The 24,945-nt window shown below is 41.7% G+C and overlaps 1 protein-coding gene across 3 annotated transcripts; it reads right to left on the bottom strand.

The window, feature by feature from the left end:
• Nucleotides 1-2,695: 2,695 nt before the first annotated feature.
• KIN (Kin17 DNA and RNA binding protein) lies at nucleotides 2,696-24,937 on the bottom strand. Of its 3 annotated transcripts, none has more exons than XM_048836641.2 (13): nucleotides 24,766-24,937; nucleotides 22,451-22,545; nucleotides 19,965-20,008; nucleotides 19,728-19,850; nucleotides 18,572-18,753; nucleotides 13,214-13,262; nucleotides 12,841-12,898; nucleotides 10,850-10,979; nucleotides 8,918-8,968; nucleotides 8,097-8,165; nucleotides 6,977-7,076; nucleotides 5,622-5,722; nucleotides 2,696-3,701 (listed from the first exon to the last, which is right to left on the bottom strand). In XM_048836641.2, exons 1-13 carry the CDS (start codon nucleotides 24,877-24,879, stop codon nucleotides 3,639-3,641), a joined length of 1,179 nt encoding a protein of 392 aa, XP_048692598.1. In that variant the 5' UTR covers nucleotides 24,880-24,937; the 3' UTR covers nucleotides 2,696-3,638. The 3 variants fall into 3 exon arrangements, with proteins under 3 accessions (XP_048692598.1, XP_048692599.1, XP_048692602.1); XM_048836642.2 differs by having other exon boundaries at nucleotides 10,850-10,976; XM_048836645.2 differs by lacking the exon at nucleotides 19,965-20,008 and having other exon boundaries at nucleotides 24,766-24,900.
• Nucleotides 24,938-24,945: the final 8 nt, after the last annotated feature.

Here is a 24,945-nt window from a genome sequence, read left to right as displayed (position 1 = left end):
TCGAGTATTGTCTCCTCCCTGCAAGGTCTGATTTGGGTTGCTATCACTGGATTGAATATTTCAACTAAGATTTTTCAGAAGGCCTGTAAAAGTGACAACGGTATTCTCTGTCTCAGTTTAAGGCAATCAAATGCAGAACAATATTTAGTGCTTCCATACCACTTCACATCAGCTAAACACACCAACGTAGCCACCACTGGAGAATTATATGTCAATATCAATTTTCATATAACTTACACGAGAATATAAATCAGGTAACGGTGAGGGAGAAGGTTTGTGCTCCAACTACAGAAAATCACCAACCCAGAAAGCTTCACTTCTATCAATGGGACTCCTATCACCATAGTCATCCTTTCCCGTTAACTGAAGCACAGCTACTTCTCAATGTGCTTCCTGACTAAAGAAATAAACTACTCCTGGGCAATGGAACCCGGTGCATGAAGTGCAATGGCTGGGCTGGGCTTTCATTTCAACACGGAAATCAGCATAGGCAAAACCAGTTTTATTTAATGCATGCAAAATATAGGAACTACAGAAACAAACCTCAATTCACACCTGCTTTGCAATATTAACCAATTAAAATTCACAGTGAAGATGTCAGATTGCACAGAAATATAAACTGGACTTCCTTCTAGAAGGTAGCAAGAGGGGAGCGCCCAACACAAAAAAGAAATGCCACAATTCAGTAAATGGAAATGCTGTAATGGCATCAAGTATTTCAAAAGCCAGCTTTGAAAATCCTCTTAAATATGTATAATATTATTCAGTAAATGTGCAAGTCCAGCCTCCAAATGCAGGAGTGGACCATTTGGGCTCAAGGAATGAGGGTAGGGAGTGCAAGATTATTTAAAATGGGTACCCAAAGTTAGGTTCCTGAATTGGTATTTAAGCACCTAAACAGATGACCTGACCTGCAAAAGTGCTGAGCCTCCAATAGCTTCCATCGAGGTTAATGAGAAAGCTCAGTGCTTTTGAAATCGGTTCACGTAATTAGATGCCTGAAGCCCAACTTCAGGTCCCCGTCTCTCCACCTCTTCCCAGTCTTGGCCAGGTTATCTTAAAATTACTCCTTGCTTTACTCCATTCTAGCACGTGGCCTTGAGCAAGTCATTTTTCTTTCTGTACTTTAGCTTCCTCTGGCTCTACAACAGGGATGCCACCTCCTCTCCGCCATGCTGGGAGGAATCAAGAGTTTTGAACAAGTGGGAAAACTTTCCTAAAACAAACTCAGATGCAACGGATGGCTTTTTAAAGCCACTTTGTTACTGCTCTGCAGCGCATCACATCTGTTCCGGGAGTCAAAAGGAGCCATTTTATCTGCAATGAAATGCGATCTCAGAAACAATTCAGTGCGGTGGGCATATGAAAAATCCTGCAATCTACTATTTCACCAGCAGGGGTCCCCTTGAGACCATAAATTCAACAGCAGGCCAGACAGTGCGTGTGCCTCTTTCACTAACACGGTGACATGAACTTGCAGCTTGCTCAGACTGAGGCACAGCTAACGCATGTATCGGCATAGCATCCTGCGCGGTCCAGCCATTAGACCAGAGGAAGGAGGAGATTTGCCTGTTAATCAGGAACACCACAGTCAGATCTTCTCAAGGAAACTTGCTCAACCTAAAACTACTGAGGCAAGAAAAGAGCAAAAGGTTAGAGATTTTTTATTGTATTTTTTTTAAATCAAGACTAACTCTGGGCTCTCCAGCCAACCTACCTCAACCCCCTCTGGACACAGTCCCCAGTGTTCTCCGCTAAAAACTAAGACTCTCCCAGAGGAGAGCCCTGGCAGCCTCTGACCTCCCAGAATATGCTACCAGCAGCAGCTCCAGCACAAGCCAAGGAGAATCTGGTACTATCGCCCCATCCCTCTCCAAACCAATGAGATGTGCTCTGGGCACCAGCCCCCCTTATTTTCCTGTCTGTAACATCATTAGGAAACAGATTGCTGCTCTACTTCTTATTATTCCCCCACTGCATCCCCATCCTTCTGCCCAGCCACAGTCACACCTTCACCTCCTCACTTCCATCCTCTCACCCAATTACACAGCTTCTCCCCACACACAAAACCTCCCCTCCAGCCTGAGCCAAACTCATGTAAATGCCTCTCTCCCTCCTATCCACCACCTCTCTCCCTCCGGAATCCCCAGTCACTTCAATGATTCAGCTCCATCAAGTTATGACAAAACAAAGCCACGTAACTATTACCAGTTACCCTCATCCACCCTCTCCATTCACCCCCTATTGCTCGCCTCCCTCCCTTCTTGTCTTCAGTTGATTTTAAGCTCTTCTAGTTAGGGGGCTGTGTCTTCCTAGGTCTGTACAGTGCCTGGCAGAACAGCGCCTCAGTCCTGACTAGGTGTTACAAAAGAACTACTACTAAGAGAGGATCAGCACAGACTCAAGTGCATCTAAAAACCCCCCAATTGTATCCAATAGGTGGATTTGCTCTCCATAACTATTTTAGCTGGGTCAAGATCATTTCTATCTCATGTTCCAAGAACACATGAGATTTAATCAGAGACCTATCAGCCCAAATGTAATGTTTCATCCTCTTCCCATGGTAGTTTATGCAATTTAGCTATTTCAACAAATAAAGCAAGACATGCATCTGGACTCTTGGCTTGATTCCACTAGGGAGAACCAGTTGACAACAATACTGATTATCCAGAGGCTTTTAAGGGATACATTGTGCTGAGAGAGATGTGCTTTTATTCCACAAATTGCTTTAAAAATAAAAAAGTGTTGTACAGAATGCTACACGTTTTAAAAACTATTCAAAGAAAAGTGACTCATTTAGGATCCACAATAGAGCAGGAAAGCAGCATTAAAGTGAACAAAAGACTAGGCCCTGGGGAATCTATGCCAGCACAACCATCAGTTCATTTCTATTAACTGAGCAGACAACTAGATGTGCCATTTCTTTACTGCTCACATTCACAGAACTGCACTGCCCCATAAATCATGCCAATTAAGGGTTAAATCTTGGAGTCACTACAGAGGCAAGTACAACCATGATAGTTAATGGGAACACAGAGGATGCCAGGATCAGGTCCTGACTGGGTGTGCGGTTTAGCAGAGTACTGATTAAGCAGGTTTTGCTGTAATTTATTGCACTCACTTTAAAACTAATAAACCAAACCATTCTTATGTACATCATCAAAACCCAGAAAAATAATCCCCTACAGCACTGCTGCCTTCCTGCTTTTCTTTTAATCTCTTTGCTTGTTCTAAAGCCAGAATTTTGTTTTGGCGGCAGATCCAGAAGTATGTTATGCAAACTATAGGCTACGTTACATACAGTACCTGCCTCAAGTGGCCCTTTCTAGCTGGTGATGTTTTATAAAATGTTTAACATAGTTCAGTAAGTAAAATATTCCGGCACACAGGTATCCCCTAATCTTAGAAAAGAAAAACAAATTAAAATATTACAACATAATACAACTTTGATACAGAATCAAAGATTAGACAAGATTTTCACAAATGTTAACAGATTTATAGTGGTCTTTACATAAATCTAGGTTGTTTTTTCTATATACACAAATTAAAAACTCTGACATAGTAGAGCCTTGTGTGTCTGCATAGTGGACACCAATTTGATGTTTCCAGGAGTCAGCTTTGACCCATTGCTTTGAGTCTCAAAGGAGTTTGGAAATGTCTTCATATTGGATGCCTTCAATTCTCCGTCCTTTTAAAGGCCCCTGCAGATGAATAAATTGCAAGAAAGATTGGGGTGGGGGGCAGGGAGAACTATGTTTGTTGAATCTCATAATAAATAGTTAAAAATTACAATATAGCTGAACTGAATCAAATCAAACCTGTCCACACTTAGCCATGTTTAAGAAAATGATAGCTATTAAGTGAATAGCACACAGGAAATGAAAGAAACTTTGGCATTTTTACACATTGCTGTATTCATTTGTTTATTGATTTTTACCTAATGTACAACTTTCATCCTTCAGAGACTGTGGACAATGCATTAATGTGAAAGGCCAGGTTTTGAGAAGACTGCACATTATTATTATTATGGAATTACTTACTAGTTAGCAAGATTTAAAGAGGAATTGGACATTTATATGGGCAGAAATATTCACAGTTTTAATAGTTAATGGTAAATTTTGGAAGGGATATACAATTACATGCTTCACTCTCTAACCATTAGGAATTAGAATGAGATCTGCCTGGGGGGAAAAGATTATTCCACATCTGGCAACTGTAAGCTTCTTGTACCTTTCCTCTGAAGCATCTGGCGCTGGCCAGTTGGAGACAGGATACTGGACTAGATGAACCAAGGGTTTGATCCAATATGTCAGGTCCTATGTTATATGTTAAAGTGACCAAATGCATGGGCAGTTACGCTGGTTGTCTGTTCAAGAGCAGTAACTGCATACAAAAGTTATATGTAGGGCCCTACTAAATTCACGGCCATGAAAAACGTGTCACGTGCTGTGAAATCTGGTCTCCCCGCATGAAAGCTGGTCTTTTGTGTGCCTTTACCCTGTACCATATAGCATTCACAGGGGAGACCAGCATTTCTCAAATTGGGGGTCCTGATCCAAAAGGGAGTCGCGGGGGGTAGGGGTCGCAGTATTGCCACCCTTACTTCTGAGCTGCCTTCAGAGCTGGGCAGCCAGAGAGCGGTGGCTGCTGGCTAGGTGCCCAGCTCTGAAGGCAGCGCCCTGCCAGCAGCAGCACAAAAGTAAGGGTGGCAATACCGTACCCTGCCACCCTTACCTCTGCGCTGCTGCCTGCAGAGCTGGGCGGCTGGAGAGAGGTGGCTGCTGACTGAGGGCCCAGCTCTGCACGCAGCAGCACAGAAAGGTGGCAATACCGAACCCTGCCATCCTTATTTCTGTGCTGATGCTGGCAGGAGCTCTGAAACAAGAAGCCAAGTAAACACCTCTAGAAAAAAAGGTCTCTAACTTACTTAGTAACCACTACCCTCTGACATCAAAACAGAGTCATTGAGTGAAATTCTGGCCCCATGAAATCAACAGCTACTCTTACTGACTTCAGTGGGGCCAGACTTTAACCTTAAATCTCTCTTTAGAGATTTATAGGACTCATACAAAAGAAAAAAGGCCTTTTACAACTAAGGCTCAGCCCAGAGAATATTTTCCATTGAGAAAGGTGGTTTGTAACAAAAATGCAAACACAGTCTTAACTATAAGTAGCATGAACAACAAGGATTCAAAATCCATCAAACTACAAAGCCAGCTTGATAAATACAGTAAGATAATTCTCTTATTTTATACATACATACATTTTAAGTGTATTGCTTTCTCAGTTGAAAAGTTATTGTATCATTAATAGACCACATTTAAATTAAAGCTATTAAATATTTTACAAATTTATCTTTAAAGTTCAATTTGTAAATTCAGTATCCCATTGTCTTTTAAAGGTAAGGAGGCCCAGTAGATAGGGCAGTGGATTAGAACCTAAAAGGATTTGGGTTCTATTCCTATTGGCCGGCTGGGTGACCCTGAGCACCAATCTGTGTCCCAGATTCCCCATTTGCAAAGGGGCAATAATGATATTCACCCTTTGTAAAGGGCTTTGAGATCTACTGATGAAAAGTGCTATAAATGAAAGATTATTACATATATTGAAAATGTACATACAGATTCAATGATTATTGCTGCTGAGAAGTTCTTCTCATTTATAGATTCCAAGATGCCTTCATTTCCTCTGTAACCTCCATTTAAAACCAGAACTTTCTTTCCTGAAACAGTAAACAGGAAGAACTTTACCCATAGGGAACTCTTAGTGTCTTTTGATCAAGCCCCTCTCTCCTGAAAACACAGGCCAGAGTCACTTTGGGAAGTCTGTATCTACAAGAACTATAGAAGACATTGTTCCCTTGGAAGCAATGCTCAGCTTTTCTTCAGGGACTGCTTGATCCTAAAATGCCTGAGTGATACAGATGAAGGTTGTTTTGCTTTTAGGAAGCTGCCGATGCCTGTTTATCTAAGTAGGCTGAAAAGCACCACAGAGCAGCTTGTCATAATTCACTAGAAGTGCACATGTGAGGTATGTAGCAATGGGAGCTCTGACACCCTCTGAAAGGATGCAGCATTCACCCTCCTTCTCCAGCAAGGCCTGCTGTTTGGGCAGGAATCACCTTCCTTCTAGGATCACTCCCCTTCTGGGGTACCTCACTGTTGCTGACAGACTTTCCTGGTCCTTGAATATCCAGGAGCCCAGCACTGACTGTGGGCACCTCCCTGCGCAGGTACACAAGAGGAGGGGAGAGTTTCCTTGAATCCTGTCCATCTTGGGGAGAGCCTGTGAAGGAACCACCACAATCCAGCACTTTATGACTAACAGGGATCTCTAGGGGGCCCTGGCAAGCTTCAATTACCTTACAATATTTACGTCTTCATTTTTATTTTGTTTTTCAAAATCCTTGTAATTTCTCCCTCATCCATCATAAAACTATTCCTAAATAAATAAATCAATGCCAAAAACCCAATATCCAGAAATAACCTTACAATCACGAACTCCAGACAATGGAGGAAACTTTAAGGTGACAAATACCTCAACAATACACTTACATTTATAATATGTATTACATGGAGGGAAAATGCATGCTAAGAACCATTGAGGACAATCAGTAAAGCTCTTTGGCAGACTCCTACAGATACTTCCTGGCAGCTGAAGAGAGATGCTTTCATCTAGTCAAACCAAAAAATGCTTCCTATCCTTCTTAGAAGGAGCATAATTCCTCTTGGAAAGCTCTGTGAAATCACCAAAAAGAATAAATGCAATATTTGCACCAACAGCAACCAGAGGATACTTGGTACATGACAGGAATATCTTAATACAATGTGGATAAGAAATGCTGGCCAGGAACAAAATTAGTAAAATGACACTTGTCATCATAACCCTCAGGTGACAATTGATGAGTTATAGCTCAAAAGAATGAAAGTCAGTCCATCAGATGCAGCTTTGCTAGCTCGTTTGCAAATAAATTTACCTGGTGCCGGTATTACTGTCTCTAGATGTGTCTGGTCAAGTTTCAGTTTGTCTCCAGAATCAATCATCTTTACAACTGCTGTGTACTTGTCAATTACCTCCTGTCATGGAAAATTAAATATATTTATTTTAAAAAGGGAAAGATACCTATAACTTGATTATTTTCTTATTAAAAAAATACAGGTAAGAGGTTTAAAAGCAAATGGCCATGTAACATGAATGATGCAAATACATCGGGGTAATTACAAAACAGAATCATTCTTTGATTTTCTGCCCTTTTTTTTTTTTTTTAAAGTAGTCTTAATAGCAAGTAGATTCAGGAACATAGGTCTAAATTTTCAAAAGTGGCAAGTGTTTTCAGGTGCCCAACTTGAGAAGTCTGAAATGGACCTGATTTTTAGAAAATGCTGCACAATGATTTTCTGAAAATCAGACCACTTTAAAGAGTCTCAGATTGGGCATCCAAAATCACTATTCAGTTTTGAAAATGTAGGCCATCGGTTTTGTCATGCTAGATCAGATCCATGGTTTATCTAGTGCAGTATCCTGTCTCTGACAGTGGCCAGTGCTAGCTACTTCAGAGGATGATGAGATACTTCAGACCATTAGGCAAGGCCCACCAGACTGAAGAACTTGTGAATTTAGGGGACCCTCCTTCAAAGATCATCTGGGATTTTTACACTTCAATGCTGGACAGAGATTACTGACACAGTCTCAAGGACTGAAATACCATGCTCTGCTCTTGGTCACTCCCCAGCAACACAGCTTTAGATGACTGTATGTTCTAAAAAGACTCATCGATGAAATCAGAGTCTGAAGAAAACAGTAACAAGAGTAAACTTAATAGGGAAAAATGGTCATCAAGAATGAAGAGGTGAGTGGATGCCCACAAGCGTCTATTTTGATTTGCAATAAATCCCAAGTCACTCACTGCCCAGAAGGAACTGAGAATCTGGTAAACTCTGAGAAAGTTAAAGGGAAGCCCTCATTCTGATAGTTGGGGTTCAACCACTACCACCATAAGCAACCAAATAAACAGATGTTTTCTAATTGCTGTGGACTAGGTTGTGTCCAATCACTTTATTCACAAACTTTTATCGGATAAAATGCTGTAGATTCACCTTAACAACTGCTTTCTTCTTATGATACTTCTCACCAAGCTTTTTTGTTACAATTTTTACAACAATTTCCTGGAGAAGGGGAAAAAGGAAAGAGAAAAAGCTAAATACACAAACAAAAACAACTTACTCTCAACTCAGTGTTTACATCACAAGTAGCTTTTAACTCCAGTTGTCCCCACAAGCAGACACTGATGTTATGCTGTGTAGTGTCAGCAGGCAATGCCACTTCTAAGACATGACATTATAGAACTTTCATTGTGGCAGGAACCCCACCACAAAGGCATCTCCTGCCCTCACTGACTCAAAATATACTTAAATTTGAATTCAGTGTGTTACAAGGCAGCCCTCCTGGATCACTGGCAGCAAGGCCTGACCAGGACATTTGGATCTAACAGCCTGACCCTCTTTCCTGAGCTGGAAGACATAGTTGTGTTAGTTCAAAGGCTGTATCTTACTACTAAATCTCTATATGGTCTGACCACTAGAGTGGGGAAAAGACACCCCGTTAAAAGTGCATGTAGATAACCTCTAGATGCAACTGTCCTTTAACTACAAAGTAAGCCATCAGTATATAAAGGAGCTTAAATATTTGAAGTATAATGTTTCAGCATAGTAAATATTGCACAGCAGCCAGGAAAAGTGAGATATTTGCAAACTGAGAGAAATTAACTTATGATAATATCTCTGTTTGGAAAATAAAAATGTACTTTTGGTCATATTCTGCTCTTGGATCTATACATGTTGCAAACCAGCAGGGGCTGTGTGTATGTTCCCAAAGGCAGAATTTGGCCTGATAACTATGTATTTATTCAGATACTTACAGGCTGCAACCAGTAATCTGTTCGGGCTGTTTTTTTCTTTTCTTCTTCAAACTACAGAAGAAAAAAAGTCAATTTTTTTTTGGCCTTTCATATCAGTGCAAGGTTCCCACCTCCCCCTAAAAACCTGAACAAGTTCCATGCACTTAGGTATCAAACCAAAACAGAATAGTGAAGGTGTTTACTACACCAATGGTCCATCTAGCGCAGTAGGTATTATACCATCTGGTCTTAAATTAAATAGTAATAAGTTATCATCAATTTCTTCCAAAACCTTCTCTAATGACACTACAATCTGGGATTTGTCCCTGAAAAAGAATGGCTCAGGTGCGGGAATCTCCCTTACAACCTTCTTCTGCGGTTAAGACTGATGCAAAAAATTCATTTAGTTTCTCTGTAATGGCCTGATCTTCCTTGAGTGCTCCTTTAGCACCTTGATCATCCAGTGGCCCCACTGATTATTTGGCAGGCTTTCTGCTTCTGATGTACTTAACTTTTTTGCTGTTAGTTTTTGAGTCTTTGGCTAGTTGCTCTTCAAATTCTTTTTTGGCCCACCTAATTATACTTTTACACTTGACTTGCCAGAGTTTATACTCCTTCCTATTTTCCCCAGTAGAATTTAACTTCTTCTACTTTGTTGTTCAGCTGTGGTGGCACTGTTTTGGTCCTCTTACTACATTTTCTTAATTTGGGGTATATATTTAAGTTGAACCTTTATTATGGTGGGGGGTTTTTAAGTTTCCATGCGGTTTGTAGGCATTTCACTTTTGGAACTGTACTTTAAAATTTCTGTTTAATTAGCTTCCTCATTTTTGTGTAGTTCCCCTTTCTGAAATTAAATGCTTCTGTAGTGGGCTTCTTTGGTATTTCATGCACACCCCCTCCCCACCCCCGACACACACATATACAGGGACGTTAAATATAATTATATTATGGTTGCTGTTACCAATTGGTTCAGCTATATCCACCTCTCGGACCAGAACCTGTGCTCCACTTAGTACTAAATCAAGAATTGCCTCTCCTCTTGTGGGTTTCAGGACTAGCTGTTCCAAGAAGCAGACATTTATGATGTCCAGAAATTTTATCTCTGCATTCCATCCTGAGGTGACATGTACCCAGTTAATATGGGGATAGTTGAAATCCCCCATTACTATTGAGTTTTCTATTTGCATAACCTCTCTGATCTCCCTGAGCATTTCACAGTCACCAGCACCACCCTGGTCAGAAATATATCCCCATTGCTACATTCTTATTATTCAATCATGGAATTTCTATCCATAGAATTCCATAGTACAGTTTGGTTCATTTAAGATTTGTACTATATTTAACTTTATGCTTTCTTTCCCATATAGTGCCACTCCCCAACCAGCATGACCTATTCTGTCATTCCTTAATACAAGGGTACAAAATATTTGTGTCCCCCATTGATGATCACCATTCCATCATGTTTCTGAGATGCCTATTATATCAATATCCTCATTTAATACCAGGCACTTAAGTTCACCCATCTTAGTACTTAGACTTCTAGCATTAGTATATAAGCACTTTTAAAATTGGTCGCTTTTTAGCTCTCTGCCATTATGTGATCTAATTGAATAGGACTCTTTTTCATTAAGATGAAAGGCAATTCTCTTTAGACATTTATAAAATTTTGTCTAGAATAAAAACTTTTCTTATAAAAGATGTACTAAGCTAGGTCACTTGAAAAATCCAGACCCCTTGATCTGCATCCAGAATTAAATAGAGCATGGGTAGAATAGGAGGCATTGGTATTACGTGGGATAAGCCACGATGATCGTGTAAAGTGGTGAGCTGCTGAATTCCACCCAACCTGGAGCTTCAAGTTCTTTTCAAAGGTAGCCCCAAGTAGAGTGCACTTAGGATTTAGACTTGGATTACAAAGGCATGGATCTCTAGGTAACATTCTCACTGTACCTCCATGATCTCATCCAGTGCAGATTTCTTCTTTTTCTCCTTTGATTGGCCTGAGCTGTGAGCAGATTCTTTCCGTTTAACTGATCCTGCTCCTCCCACCATCTTCAATGCACTTGGTCCAAGGACACTGCTGGAAGAGGGTTTAGATTAAGATGATGTTTTAAAAAAGCGAACAGTACAAAGCGTAAGCATAGAAGTTTCAGGTTATCAGGGAAGTCTTAAACTGACACCTTTACAGAGATGCCCCCGGAGAACAGGCTGTGCAGAGGTGCAGCTGATCTTTTAGACCTCAATCCCGCCACTTAATCTACATGAATCCTGCACCAGATTTCAATGGGGACCTATATGGACACAGGAGCAGATCAATTTGCAGGATCGAGGCATTGGATTATAATCTCTGGGGCATGAATTGTACCAACTTTTGCGTTTGGATTGCAGGAACTCCAAGAGGCAAACAATCTGATGGTCAAACCAACCCACTGGTCCAAGACTTAGATGGATGCTTCAACCATTTTAGTACAAAAATGTTTCTTCTAGCACACATTACGGAGAAATTTATCTGTGGGCAGAGGTACAATAGGTGGACAAAAGCCTGTTCATTAACAAAACCTCTCAGATTGAACTGGGCCATATGTTCTTGCTTCTCTGTAGGAAGCTGCTGCGTTTACAGACAGTGAGCAAAGTGATCAAGATCCTATACCTGGATATGGATTAGTTCTTGTTTATTTTGAATCTGCAATTTTTCGTTTTTTTGACCGATTTTAAGAAAGATCGGTTCTGATTTTGCAGGAAGTCAGTTTGTTTGCTTTGGTAACAATGTTTATTGTCTTGTGTTCAAATAGTGTTTTGTAGATGTAAAGTGCTATATAAGTGCTAAGGATAATTAAAAATAAAATAGTGCAGGTTATCATGATCTAGATACACTCTCTACAAGTCTCTTACTTCTGCATTAATGTTACAGAAATCTTGTGCCTGGGAGCATCTCTAACTTGGCATGAGAAATTTAGGTCACTTGGCCTACTAGTTCCACAGAGGTCTAGACAGACTAATTCCAGCAAATAGCTGGAGAACACTCAGAACAGTACTTCTTACTTGCAGGAGATCTATTCAGGGAAGTTTGTATTTTAAATCCTGTAATCACCTTGAGCACTACCTGGGAGTGGAATCTTTAGGTGTAATTTATAATATACCTCAAAGCTTAAAATCCCTCTATTATATTGAACCAGTTTATAGTCTAATTTTCTATCTCGCATATCTCACATCAGATATCTTATCTAGACGCTTCCCCTGTGATGAGAAGAGAGCTTTCATTTTACCTGTAATATGTTTAATTACAATATTGTCCTATGAGAAAGGATGGTTTCTTGCTAGCCAAATGTTTTCACAGACTGCTGTAACTTCTTATCAGCATTGCTTATATTATTGATCCCTTTGTCTTGCACTGCTTGTGGTTACACCGAAACTCAATGAAGTTTAAAAAGATTTATTTGGATTCATCTTCCTGAATGCTGATCAGGAAAATGCATTGAAGGCAATTGGCCACAGTAGTCAAACATGGGTTTACAAGACTAAACTAGTCAACTAGTAGTGGATAAGTAGAAAGGCAGCTGGGATATCGGATGCTCATTTAAATATTTCTGATTGTATATTTTAGTCCTTTATCTGACTTTTCATATGTTGCTTGTCTTCTTAGGAGCTTATCCTGCATCTGGCTCCTAGTCAGTGGATGCGAGGAAGCCCACTGATTTCCATGGGGCTCCACCCACCAGGCCAATAGATTCATAGAGTTTAAAGCCAGAAGGGACCACTAGATAATCTAGTCTGGCCTTCTGTATAACACAGCAGGATCAGGAAATAGACTGCATGCTCTTTAGGGCAAGAACTGTCTCGCTGTACACATGAACAACACTTAGCGCATTGTGGGTGCTACCATAATACAAACAATAAGACAGGACACAAACAGCATGGGATGCTTGGTGTCTTTTCCTCACCTTGTTTTAGACGATGCTGCTACTGAAGTACTGGCTCCTTTGTTTAAATTAAATGCAACTAAAAAAATAAAGAGATGTTACTCTATTTCTATCCTTCACATCTAACTGTATTTAAGGGTGTTACAGCGATGAATTGCAAATTAGAAGCAACACAAATACAGAAAGATTTACTATTCAAATGTTTTGGCTCATCCTTTAAAATGAACTGCTTTATACAGTACAAGAAGAATACTTCACTCTTCTATAGTGATTTTCATCTGTGATCTTAAAGCACTTTACCAATGCTAAGCCTCAATGCTCAGTCCACTGCTTTAATCCTAGATCACAAATATCCTCCATAAATTCTAAACATGCATATTAAAAGTCCAGTTACCTTTCTCTTCATCATTTTCTCTGTTTAGTTCAGTATAGACAGGCCTTTCCTGCCAAAGAAAAATAAAACAAACTTCAAGGGTTGAATAAACAACTGACGTGATATCATTGCTGGGGATCTTTAATTAGCTCAATTTTTACAACTATTATAAGGTTATCAAACTAGCCACTCTGGCCTGACAAGTTAGGAGGATCAGGACTAGAAGACATCTTGTTATAGACCCCTGTGCAGAATTCTCCTATGAAGATTCTCTATATAGATATCATCTGAAACAGACTGGCTCCAATAGGAAAGGAAAGTTACCTTTTATTAATAGCCCTATTTCTTCCTGAGCCAACACGGCTATACAGAGAGACAGGCTTTCCAAATGATACAGAAATGATGAGACTCTTCCCTATTTTGAGGCACTGCAGGTTCAATGAATCGTAGGGACGGAAAGGACCTCAAGAAGCCATCTAGTCCATCCAACCGGGATGAGGCAAGAACCGAGGCCATCCCTGACTATGTTCTCCCATGATCGGGTTTCCACAACCTCCCTTGGTAATCTAGTCCAGTACTTAACTATTCTTGTAATTAGAAAGGTTTTCCTAATATCTAATCTAAATCTTCCAAATCAACCAAAACTGAACACAATATTCCAGCTGAGGCCTCCCCAGTGCCATATCGAATGAATGATTGTGTCTTCTATATAACATCCCTGTTAATACACCCCAGAATTATATTTACCTTTTTCTCAAGTGTACCATATTGTTGACTCATATTCCATTTGTGATCCCTTTTATTGCCAGATCCTTTTCTGCAGTACTACCATTTAGCCAGTTATTCCCCATTTTGTACTTGTACATTTGATTTTTCCTTCCTAAGTGTAGTACTTTGCCTTTGTCTTTATTGAATTTCATCTTGCTGATTTCAGATCAATTCTCTGATTTGCCATGGTCATTTTGAATTCTAATCCTGCCCTCCAAAGTACTTCAACCCCTCCCAGCTTGGTGTCAACTGTAAATTTTATAAGAATACTTTACACTCCATTATCCAACTCATTAATGAAAATATTGAATAGTACCAGACCCAGGACAGACCCCTGTGGGACCCCACTAGATACACACCCCCAGTTTCACAGCAAACCACTGATAAGAATGCTTTGAGTACAGCAAGGGCGCTCAAATGTTTTCAGTCACACCCCTCCGCCCTCCACCACCACCTTACCAAAACCGGAATGTGTCCGGGACCCCCCTCCATTACTGCATAGCCATGGCTTCCTCAGCAGCGGAGTGTGTGCTGAAGGTGAACTGGGGCTGGGGTTAGAGACGGAACTTGTCGAGGGCAGAGAGGGAATGAGGGTAGAACTGGCTGGGGGTGGAGAGCGAGTGAAAGGTGAAGCTCAGCCTGGAGGCAGAGCAGGACTGGGGGCTGAATGGAACCTGGTGGAGGAGCAAGTCTGGGGCATGGTGCTGCTCCCTTCCTAACCCCCATGGGGGCTAATCCAAGCCCCGCCCCCCCAAACATTCCTCCATGCCCCCTGGGGGGGGGAGGTGCCCCACATTTTGGGACCACTGGAGTACAGTCTTTCAACCAGTTTTCAATCAGTTCAAATTCCCACTTTATAGTAATTTCATCTAGATCACATTTCCCTAGTTTGCTTATGAGAATGTCATGTGGGACTGTGTTAAAAGCCTTACTAAATCAAAATATATCATATCTACTGCTTCCCCCATACAATCAGCCAGTATACTCGAATATTAAACTAGGAAAAATACTTATTTTAATGCTGCTTAAAATTTACCTATGGATACTTGGAATTAAAACTGCAAGTTTCAATCCTATGCATCAATAGGTTAATGAGTCCTGGAACCACGCCAAGGAAAAAGTCCTCTAGAATACAGCACGGTACTAAAGAAAATTACTTTTCATCTCTGGAATTTGGTTTCCCAAACTTCTGATGATCTGAAACATTTGTTATTTTGGAATTAGACGGTCATGTAAGATCGGGCCTTAAAAGTCCTGTCACTTTGATCACCATCTTGCTTTTCCCTCCCATTTAAATTCAAAGAAGATTTTAGTAGCTAATTTCTTGAGAATGAGAAATGTTTACATGATAATTTTCCTTCGGTTAGCAACTTCCTTCCAGTACTCGTGGGCTAATGCCTCCCACAAGTGGAATTCAGATGCTGTTGCTGGAGGCTCCAGGGCTGAGCTCTGTCCTTCAACTCAAACCATCAGAAGTTCAATTATTACAGTACAATAATAGGCAGAAATAGAAAATCCCCAATAGAAAGTGAGATATTTATAAACTAAAGAGTTACCTGGGAACCAACCCAGTGACATAAGAACAGCCATACGGGGTCAGACCAAAGGTCCATCTAGCCCAGTATCTTGTCTTCCAACAGTGGCCAATACCAGGTGCCCTCAAGGGAATGAACAGGTAATCATCAAGTGATCCACTCCCTGTCGCCCACTCCCAGCTTCGGGCAAACAGAGGCTAGGGACACCGTCCCTGCCCATCCTGACTAAGAGCCATTAATGGACCTATCCTCCATGAATTTATCTAGTTTTTGAACCCTGGTATAGTCTTGGACTTCACAACATCCTTTGACAAAGAGTTCCAAAGATTGACTGTGCGTTGTGTGAAGAAATATTTCCTTTTGTCTATTTTAAACCTGCTGCCTATTAATTTCATTTGGTGACCCCTCATTCTTGAGTAATGAGGAGTAAATTATTTAAACACTTCCTTATTTACTTTCTCCACACCAGTCATGATTTTATAGACCTCTATCATATCCCCCCTTAGTCGTCTCTTTTCCAAGCTGAAAAGTCCCAGTCTTATTAATCATTTTTGTTGCCCTTTTCTGAACCTTTTCCAATTCCAATATATCTTTTTTGAGCTGGGGCGACCACATATGCATGCAGTATTCAAGATGTAGGCATACCATTGATATATACAAAGGCAATATGATATTTTCGGTCTTATTATCTATCCCTTTCTTAACGATTCCCAACATTCTGTTCTCTTTTTTGACTGCCGCTGCACACTGAGTGGATGTTTTCAGAAAACTATCCACAAGGACTCCAAGATCTCTTTCTTGAGTGGTAAAAGCTAATTTAGACCCCATCATTTTATATGTATAGTTGGGATTATGTTTTCCAATGTGCATTGCTTTGCATTTATCAACATTGAATTTCATCTGCCATTTTGTTGCTCAGTCGCACGGTCTTGAGAGATCCTTTTGTAGCTCTTCGCAGTTTGCCTGGGACTTAACTTTCTTGAGTAGTTTTGGATCATCTGCAAATTTTGCCACCTCACTGTTTACCTGTTTTTCCAGATCATTTATGAATATGTTGAATAGAACTGGTCGCAGTACAGAACCCTGGGGGACACCAGTGTTTACTGCTCTCCATTCTGAAAACTGACCATTTATTCCTACCCTTTGTTTCCTATCTTTTAACCAGTTACAAATCCAGGAGAGGACCTTCCCTCTTATCCCATGACAGCTTGCTTTGCTTAAGAGCCTTTGGTGAGGGACCTTGATAGGACACTGTGACGGGGCATGCCTCACCACTGCAGTGCCTGCTAGCTGTCCAGGAAATTAGTGCTGTACCCTCTTCTGGTGGTGTCTTGACTGCTGTCACCTCTGTTCCTGGTCCCACGTCACTCCCATGACTGCAGCGTCCTCTTCAGTGACACTCTCCATGTTCCCCTCCTTTTGGGGGGACCTGCAGTCCACTATCTAGCCACTTCCTTCAGTGACTCCAGCACCCTCTTTGCCCTTGCATCAGGGCCTCAATCTGCAGATCCCTGCAGCCTGCCAGGAGCTGCCTTTAGTTCTCTGGGTCCCTGCCTGCAACACTACGTGGTCCAGGGTGCTTGCTGTCCTCTGCCTGCAAGGCAGCCACTCCTCCTCCCTTCTCAAGCTCCAGGGAGTGACTGACCCTGCTCTGTTCTGCAGTCCTTCTTATATGGGCCAGCCCGGCCCTGACTGGCTGCTCCCATAAGCCCTTCTGTGATTGGCTACCTCCTGCGCAGCCTCCCTAGGGCTCCTTTTAACCCCTTTTCTGCCAGTGTGGTGCAGACACCCCATCACAGACACCCTCCTATCAAAAGGAAGGAATGGAATGAAGAGGAATGGAAACTTATTGTGCAAGTCTTCCTCAGATAAGACTCATACATTCCCCCCATCCCCACAATGCCTCTAGGGACTTCTGTGAATAGTCTCCCAGAAGCCGAGGAGGCTAACTGGTGCGGGATTTTTACGACTTGCCTGCAGCAACCTGAGGTCCTAAGGGATTGGCATTTTGGATAGAAAAAGATGAACAGGATAAAATTGTATATGTTGGAGATATGTCTTTAGAGCTCTAGTAATGACACAATCTTCCAAGGGTTAGAGCTAAATGAAGGGAGAACTATTTTCCAGGAATTGTGGAAAGAGGGACTTACCTTGAACAGAAAGGTTTCTGGAGCTATAAGAATAACATTTTCCTCATTAAAGGTAGAATGCTTCTTGTATGGACATAGGAACTAATTCCAAAACTTGCCTTTCGGAGGGAATGGAGACTAGAAGGGCCAGCCACCCACCTACCTAATTTGCCAGTGCGATTGAACACAGCACCTGATACTCAAATGGAGGATCCATGTGGTAGGCTACAAAATGCTGCTGTAGCTGGTTGGTTGTAGGACCCCAGCTGAACCTTCTGAAGAAACTCTAGCGTAGCTGAGATCATTAGAAGTTTGGGATTACTAGAATATTTGTATCACAACAGCATCTAGGTCAGGTCCCATGGTGCTGGGCGCTGCATAAAGTGGCAATCCCTGCCCCAAAGAGCTGTTTCTGTTTCCCCTCACACCAGAAATGTAAATTTGGCCAATGAATGAAACATCTTGGTCTTCCATATAACTGCTCCCTCTTTGGACCTTGCTGTGCGGAGCTGGCTCGAGCCCAGTCAGCCCTTGCCCCCCCCCAAAAATAGAGGTAAAACTATGCCTATGCTTAAGGGTTCCCCCCCACCCAGGCTCCCGCTCTTCCCCTGCCGGGCCCTGGGGGCATCAGCAAGAAAAAGTTTGAGAACCCCTGGCCTATCCCTCATGGTTCAGAGGAGACAAAAAAAAAAAAAATACAAAAGCAAAGAACCCATGATACATGTTACCAATCCAGCATTAGTTACCTGGGGAAAATTCCTCCCTAACCCCAGCTGGTGATTGACCTGTAACCTGGAATGTGAAGACTGACCGTTTGTATCATAGCTAAGTAACTGCAGATGTGAGTCCATTGGAAGATTTGACAGAGCAGTCCTATGTGGATTAAATTAAATATTTAATAAGAGCACTTCTGAATGTGAAGATTGGTATATATAATATCTTCTCACCTGTTCTTTCCCCTCCAAGCCTCTCCTAACTTGCTCTTCAATGAATTTAGCAGTTTTTTCTTCATCATCAAGGTCTTGTTTCTTCTTCTTCTCTTGTTCTTGTTGTCTACGGATAGTTTCTGGGTCCCGATCAATATACTGGATATACCAGCCTTTAGGAGTCTCATCCACTTTGCAGAAGCCTTAAAAAAACAAGCATAGATCATGTTTCAACAGTTACTACCAAAACCAAACTAAAAAAAAAAAATGCTTACATTTAAGAAATTATGTTTATGGAATAAGTAAATGCCAAGACATGCATCATAGACTGTATTTAGTGTATCGATGTATTGATTACCTGTAGCACACAATTTCTCCATGTACTATTCTTGAATTACTGCTTTTAAACTATCTTACGCATAATCTTTTCTTTCAGCTAATCAGATTTACTTTGAAATAGGTCAGTGTAGCTAACAGTGACATAAGTACATAAGCTCCCTTTGTTTAATAAAATATGGGAATGGAAATGCTTTTTTCAACAAGGAGAAAACAAAAATCCATACATATATAACTACACATACAGAATGGTGTGCCATAGCATAAATTTTACTAGAATGAGTTCTAATTAATCACACTTGTAATTTTATTAGAATGAGTTTGCTTTGGCCACGTTAATCACACAGGTCATTACAATGAGTGCCACTCAAACCTTCACACCAGGCCATATTTTCTCTACATGCACATTTACCAGAAAATCTATTATTGTAGATATCAAGCCTTAAACCTTTCAGAAGTTCAGTAATTAATATTGGCTACTCAGGGCCTCAAGCCATCTTAATTTGTGGAGCAATTCTATATTTGGAAGGAATATTTCTTTAATAGTTCGTTGCTGTTTTAAATGGCAGCTGTTGAAAGTTGATCCGAGTTCAGTAGTAGTTCCAGTGGATGTGGATTAGTGGGCAGAGCGCAGATGAAGCAGGAAAAGCCTCAGAAGTTAGCATAAGGTTTGAAATTTATCACATGTATCACTATTTATGTGGCACTGATGGGAGTACAATAAATGTATATGCATACTTCTTATGGATTTTCAGTATTTTGGAATAATCAGCAGGTTTTATTGATTATTGAGTGACTGCATTGCCAGTAATTAATCATTTCTTATAGGAAATAAAATTACCTTCTCTCCCTAACCATTTAGTAAAGTCAGTTAGAGTTTCCCACTGCGTGGCATTCATGTGGATGTGCTCTCGATGGCTGATATATTCATTGTATACAATATTATTGTGGACTCTTTTCGTTCCTAAAACAAAAAAATATTACTGTTAAATACAAGTCCATTACTGGGGAGAAACTGATGTGAATTTTTGTTTTTGAACTATACAGGGTTATTAACAAAAATAATCAAAATATTTACCAAATCGTCTCCTGAGCAGTTCTAAGAAATCATTTCGGAATTCCCTGATGGAATACAAAGGAGACTATTTAAATAATGCTTTTACAGTTGCGTAGCATTTGCATTTATAAATGACAACGGAAAAATATTTACAAAATAAAGAGGTGTATTCAGTTCAAAAGAATATCACCAGATTCAGATAATCCATTTCCTCTTTCACTGGAACATTTTAAAATATGGTATCATATGTGTATCACCCTACACACCTACAAAAGTCTATATGCACAGTGTGCGTGCCTGTATTTATACAATTGTGCAAACGTGTCAGTGTACTCACATACACTTTGACTATGTCTACTCTGCACACCACGGGTGGTGGCGTGCAAGGTATACGGAACTACACGATGCAGTACACTGAGGAGTGTAGCTACATGTGTCAGTGGAAGGCTCCAACAGCTCCCTGCAACGAAGAAAGGCTCTGGCAATGGGGAGCTGCCAGAGCCTTTCCCAGCTGCCTCCCCCTGCCAGAGACTCTAGCAGCAGGACACTATACTACTAAAAATAGCAGTGAAAATAGGAGAGGTGCTACTTGGGTGTGTAGATAGCCACGTAGGGTACATACCCAAAGGATTCAGGCATGACTTTACTCCACTCACCTAATCAGTTCCTCACCATCTACAGTGCTATTTCTGTCTGTGCTGGGGGCGATGGGAGTGCAGTGTATATACTTTATATGCCACCATAAGGCGTGTGCAGTGTAGACATACCCTTTATCCTCCTTGACCTGTCAGCTGCCTTTGACATCAACTACGCTCTTCTTTTTGAAATCTTGTCCTTCCTTGGTTTCTGTGACTCTGTCCTTGCAGGGTTCTCCTCCAACCTCACTTATTGCTCCTTCAGTGCATCCTTCAGAGGATCCTCCTCATCCTCCCTCCAACTTTTCCACAGTGCTGTGTCGCTGGTCCTCTTCTCTATCTTATCTCTGGACAATCTCATCAGTAACACAAATTCAGCTACCATTTCTATGCCAACAACTCACAGATCTACCTCTCTGCTCCAGACCTGCCTCCTTCTGTCTCAACTAAAATCTCTCTCTGACAATTCCTTTGGCTGCCTAGCTGACAGCTCAAGCTCAACTTGGCTAAAACAGAGCTCATAATCTTCCCCTCTGCAAGCCCTCCCTTCTACCTCCTTTCTTGATCACTGTGTACACCACCACCATTCTGCTAGCCACTCAAGCCCATAACCTGAATGTCATCCTGGATTTGGAGCTCACTCTGTGTACTCACATCCAGGTTATGTCCTTATATGGCTGATTCTTTCTACATAACTTGTCTAAGATATGGCTTTTCCTATCCACCCACACAACTAAAACACTCATTCAAACTCTCATTATCTCACATCTCATTACTGCTACATCCTTTTCACTGGTCTTGACAAAGGCACTCTTCCCCCATTTGTAACCGTTCAGAATGCTGTTGCTAAGATAATTTCCCTAACCCGTCCCTTTGCCCATGTCACATCTCCGTTTGGATCTTTCCACTCTCCCCCCTTCTCCACTGCATCAAACATACGCTACTTGTTGTCACTTTCTAGGCCCTTTACAATCAATCTCCATCATCTCTCATTCTCTGTTGAGCTTTTGACACTCACCTCCAATCAGCCTATGATGCCAACCTCCATCACACACTTAAGTTTTCAAATAAGCTTTCTCCCATGCTGTGCTTTCTCCCATGCTGTCCTTCACAAATAGGCGGCACTTCCCATAAACATCAGCAAAGCTACCCTATTATCCACTTCCAAATCACTCCTCAAAACTCTCCTTTGCTATGATGACTAAAAAAACCTTGACAATTACACAGCTCACGTGCTGAAAGCACTGCCTATCATGCTGACAAATACTGTCCCCTTGTACTTCCCTGTCTGTCTGTAGCTACCTGTCATCTCTTATCTTAAATTGTAAGCTCTTTGGGATAGGGACTGTCTTTTTGTTCTGTGTTTCCACAGCACCTAGCACAATTGGGTCCTGGTCCCTGACTATGGCTCCCAGGCACTGCGATAATACAAATTCATAATAATAGTAACTTCTACCAGGTGACATTTTCTTACTATATAACCAGGGCCCTTACAAATTCATGGTCCATTTTGGTCAATTTCACGATCATAGGATTTTTAAAATCATAAATTTTCAGATTTTTAAATATCTGAAAACATAATTTCACTATGTTACAATTGTAGGGGTCTGACCCAAAAGGAGGAGGGGGGGAGTTGCAGGGGTCTGACCCAAAAGGAGGCAGGGGGGAGTTGCAGTATTGCCACCCTTACTTCTGCGCTGCTCCCTTTTCATACTGCTGTTTTAAAAATATCTACCAAGTAACACTACAGTAAAATTTTAAAATTCATCAAAATTCAGTTGCTTCAGTGGGACTCCAAGAGGACACAAGGATGCAACCTCCCAGATTCGATTGCAGGATCAAGGCCTATGTGGGGAATTTTGAGAAACTAACTCTGAAAAATAATCCATGAATTGTTGAGGATCTTCAGAAGCAAGTAGCAGCTGTCTCTGGTGGGATTCGGACATACAATGACATTTGAAGCCATTCTGTAAAATAAAAGATAAACATTATCTTCACTTACAGAAGTCAGTAAACTGACATTTTAAACACCAAAAAAAACCTAAGTTAGAGTTTTAAAAAATAAAACTGACTCACCCCTGGTAATACCATCATCGCATAGTGCAGCTAATGTGGGAGAACAGAGCTAAGGCAGCAACTGTATGACTCCTGCTTCTGGAGTGTGAAATGTTTGTCATAAGCCTTATTACTGTTACAGTGAAAGGAGATTCCCTTGGCTTTACCAACACATCACCCGCACACCAGCCACTCCCTTTTTTCAAATGGTCCTTTATGCCCAGAATGTCCTCTCCATTCCAACGCAGCAAGAATCTATGCTCTTCTCTTTTAAATTGCTTAAAACAATTCTTCTGTGATGCCTACCTAGTTTTAACTCTCCTCTTGCATAAGAGATGTTATTTTTTAATAATGCTGCACTGCTATTTGATTATTCTATTTCCCAGTCAGCTGATGCTCATTATCCTGATGTATTTTTATGGTCTGGTCCTGAGGGGCAGGTCGAGAGCCTGCATTTTCCCTTGATTTCAATGTAAGTTGGGCACTCAGCACGTTAGGATCAAGCCTTTAGGTCCCAATTCTGAAGATATAACAACAAAGCGATTACCTTCCTCACCTGATTAGTCCTTCTGAGTATATGCATAAGTATGTGTCACTTTGGGACCGAAGAGCTTGATCATAAGGTACTGAGTGTCCATAGCAGCCTGAAAGCATGTACAGGCAGGGGTTATCACCCTGTGTTCTGTTCAGCATTAAGCACATGGTCTGCGTTCAATAAACAAAGTGATATGGGACTTGTACGTTTGGGGCAGAACACACAGGCAGAATGTCAGTGTCGCTGTAGTTCACGAAAGCTTATGCTCAAATAAATCTGTTAGCCTCTAAGGTGCCATAAGTAGTCCTTTTCTTTTTGCGGATACAGACTAACACGGCTGCTACTCTGAAAAGTGTCAAAAGTGAAGAAAAAGCTCATTACAAGTTCTAACAGATTTGATAGAGATCAGTGCTACAACTATGAAAGTGGAAGGGACTACTAATGCCCCAATTTGTCCAAGTATTTGTGATACTGATGACCTCTACCAAAGAAGAGAGAAAATCTAGTGCACTAGTATGTTATTATGAAATTGTCAAGATTATTACTAGAAGAAGTTAATAAACACATCTCATCAGAGGACAGTAATACTGGCGAAAGCTGCAGCAGAAATCAGCCTTTCACTCTGTGTATGAATACACTTACAGTTGTTTTTCAAAGGCATGTGAAACAAATGTCAAGCAAAAGAATTAAATCTTATCCAGTGTACTTTATTAATTTGTTTTGTTTGGATTATTATAATGCAGCAAATTGACTTAAAATGGATCTTGTTTAGTTCACTGAATTGTATTTGAATGTATAGCCTCCTCTGATATGGATTAGCAATGATTTAGGCAAAAGAAAAAAAAGATTAGTTATGTAAAAGACTCTTCCTTTGCTATAGATACATGTAAGTCTTTATTACTAGTCTTTCAACCGCAGTGGGTTTCAAACCTTTTTTTTTTACACTGGTGACCCCTTTCACAAAGGAAGCCTCTGACTGTAACCCCCCTTATAAATTAAGGAAAGGAGGACTTGTGGCACTTTAGAGACTAACCAATTTATTTGAGCATAAGCTTTCGTGAGCTACCGATGAAGTGAGCTGTAGCTCACGAAAGCTTATGCTCAGATAAATTGGTTAGTCTCTAAGGTGCCACAAGTCCTCCTTTTCTTTTTGCGAGTACAGACTAACACGGCTGTTACTCTGAAACTTATAAATTAAGGGATTTAATTTAAGGGGAGCTGGCGACCCGCATGTAACCACCTTGCGACCCCGGGTTTGAGCACCCCCCCTTCGACAGGGGTCGTGTTTGCACGAGGCTGCTGCGCAGAGCGACGCCCCCTTCCCGTGCTCGACGGCACCGAGCTCCCATTAGCGCTTCGCTGAGGACAGCGGCGAGCCGAGCCCTGCCCGCCCCAGGCGTGTGTGGGGGGGGCGCCCTGGCCCTGCGCCGCCCCAATGGGTCTCCGAGCCCGCCTCCCCTCGGCACAGCCCCCTACCCCAGCCAGGGGCCGCTACCCTAGCTACGGCCCAGCCCCAGCCCAAGCCCCAGCCCCCTGGTCTCGCCTCGCCGCCCGCTGCACCCCAGCTCCCCTGCCCGGCCCCGCAGCCCCGCCTCACCTCATCCCGGCACTGCTTCTGGCACATCTGGCAGTACCAGCGCAGCTTCTGCAGCCCCTTGGACTTGATGCGGTTGGCGATGGCCTTGGGGCTCAGGAAATCCGACTTCCCCATGGCGGCGGCAGCGGCGGCGGCGGCGGCCTCCCGGCCCCCTCAGCCCCGACCGGAAGCGGAAGGACA

This window comes from Caretta caretta, chromosome 1 (genome assembly GCF_965140235.1).
Source record: "Caretta caretta isolate rCarCar2 chromosome 1, rCarCar1.hap1, whole genome shotgun sequence".
NCBI lineage: Eukaryota > Metazoa > Chordata > Testudines > Cheloniidae > Caretta > Caretta caretta.
Note: the sequence above shows the minus strand (reverse complement) of the source record. Positions and strands in the feature narration are given on the sequence as shown.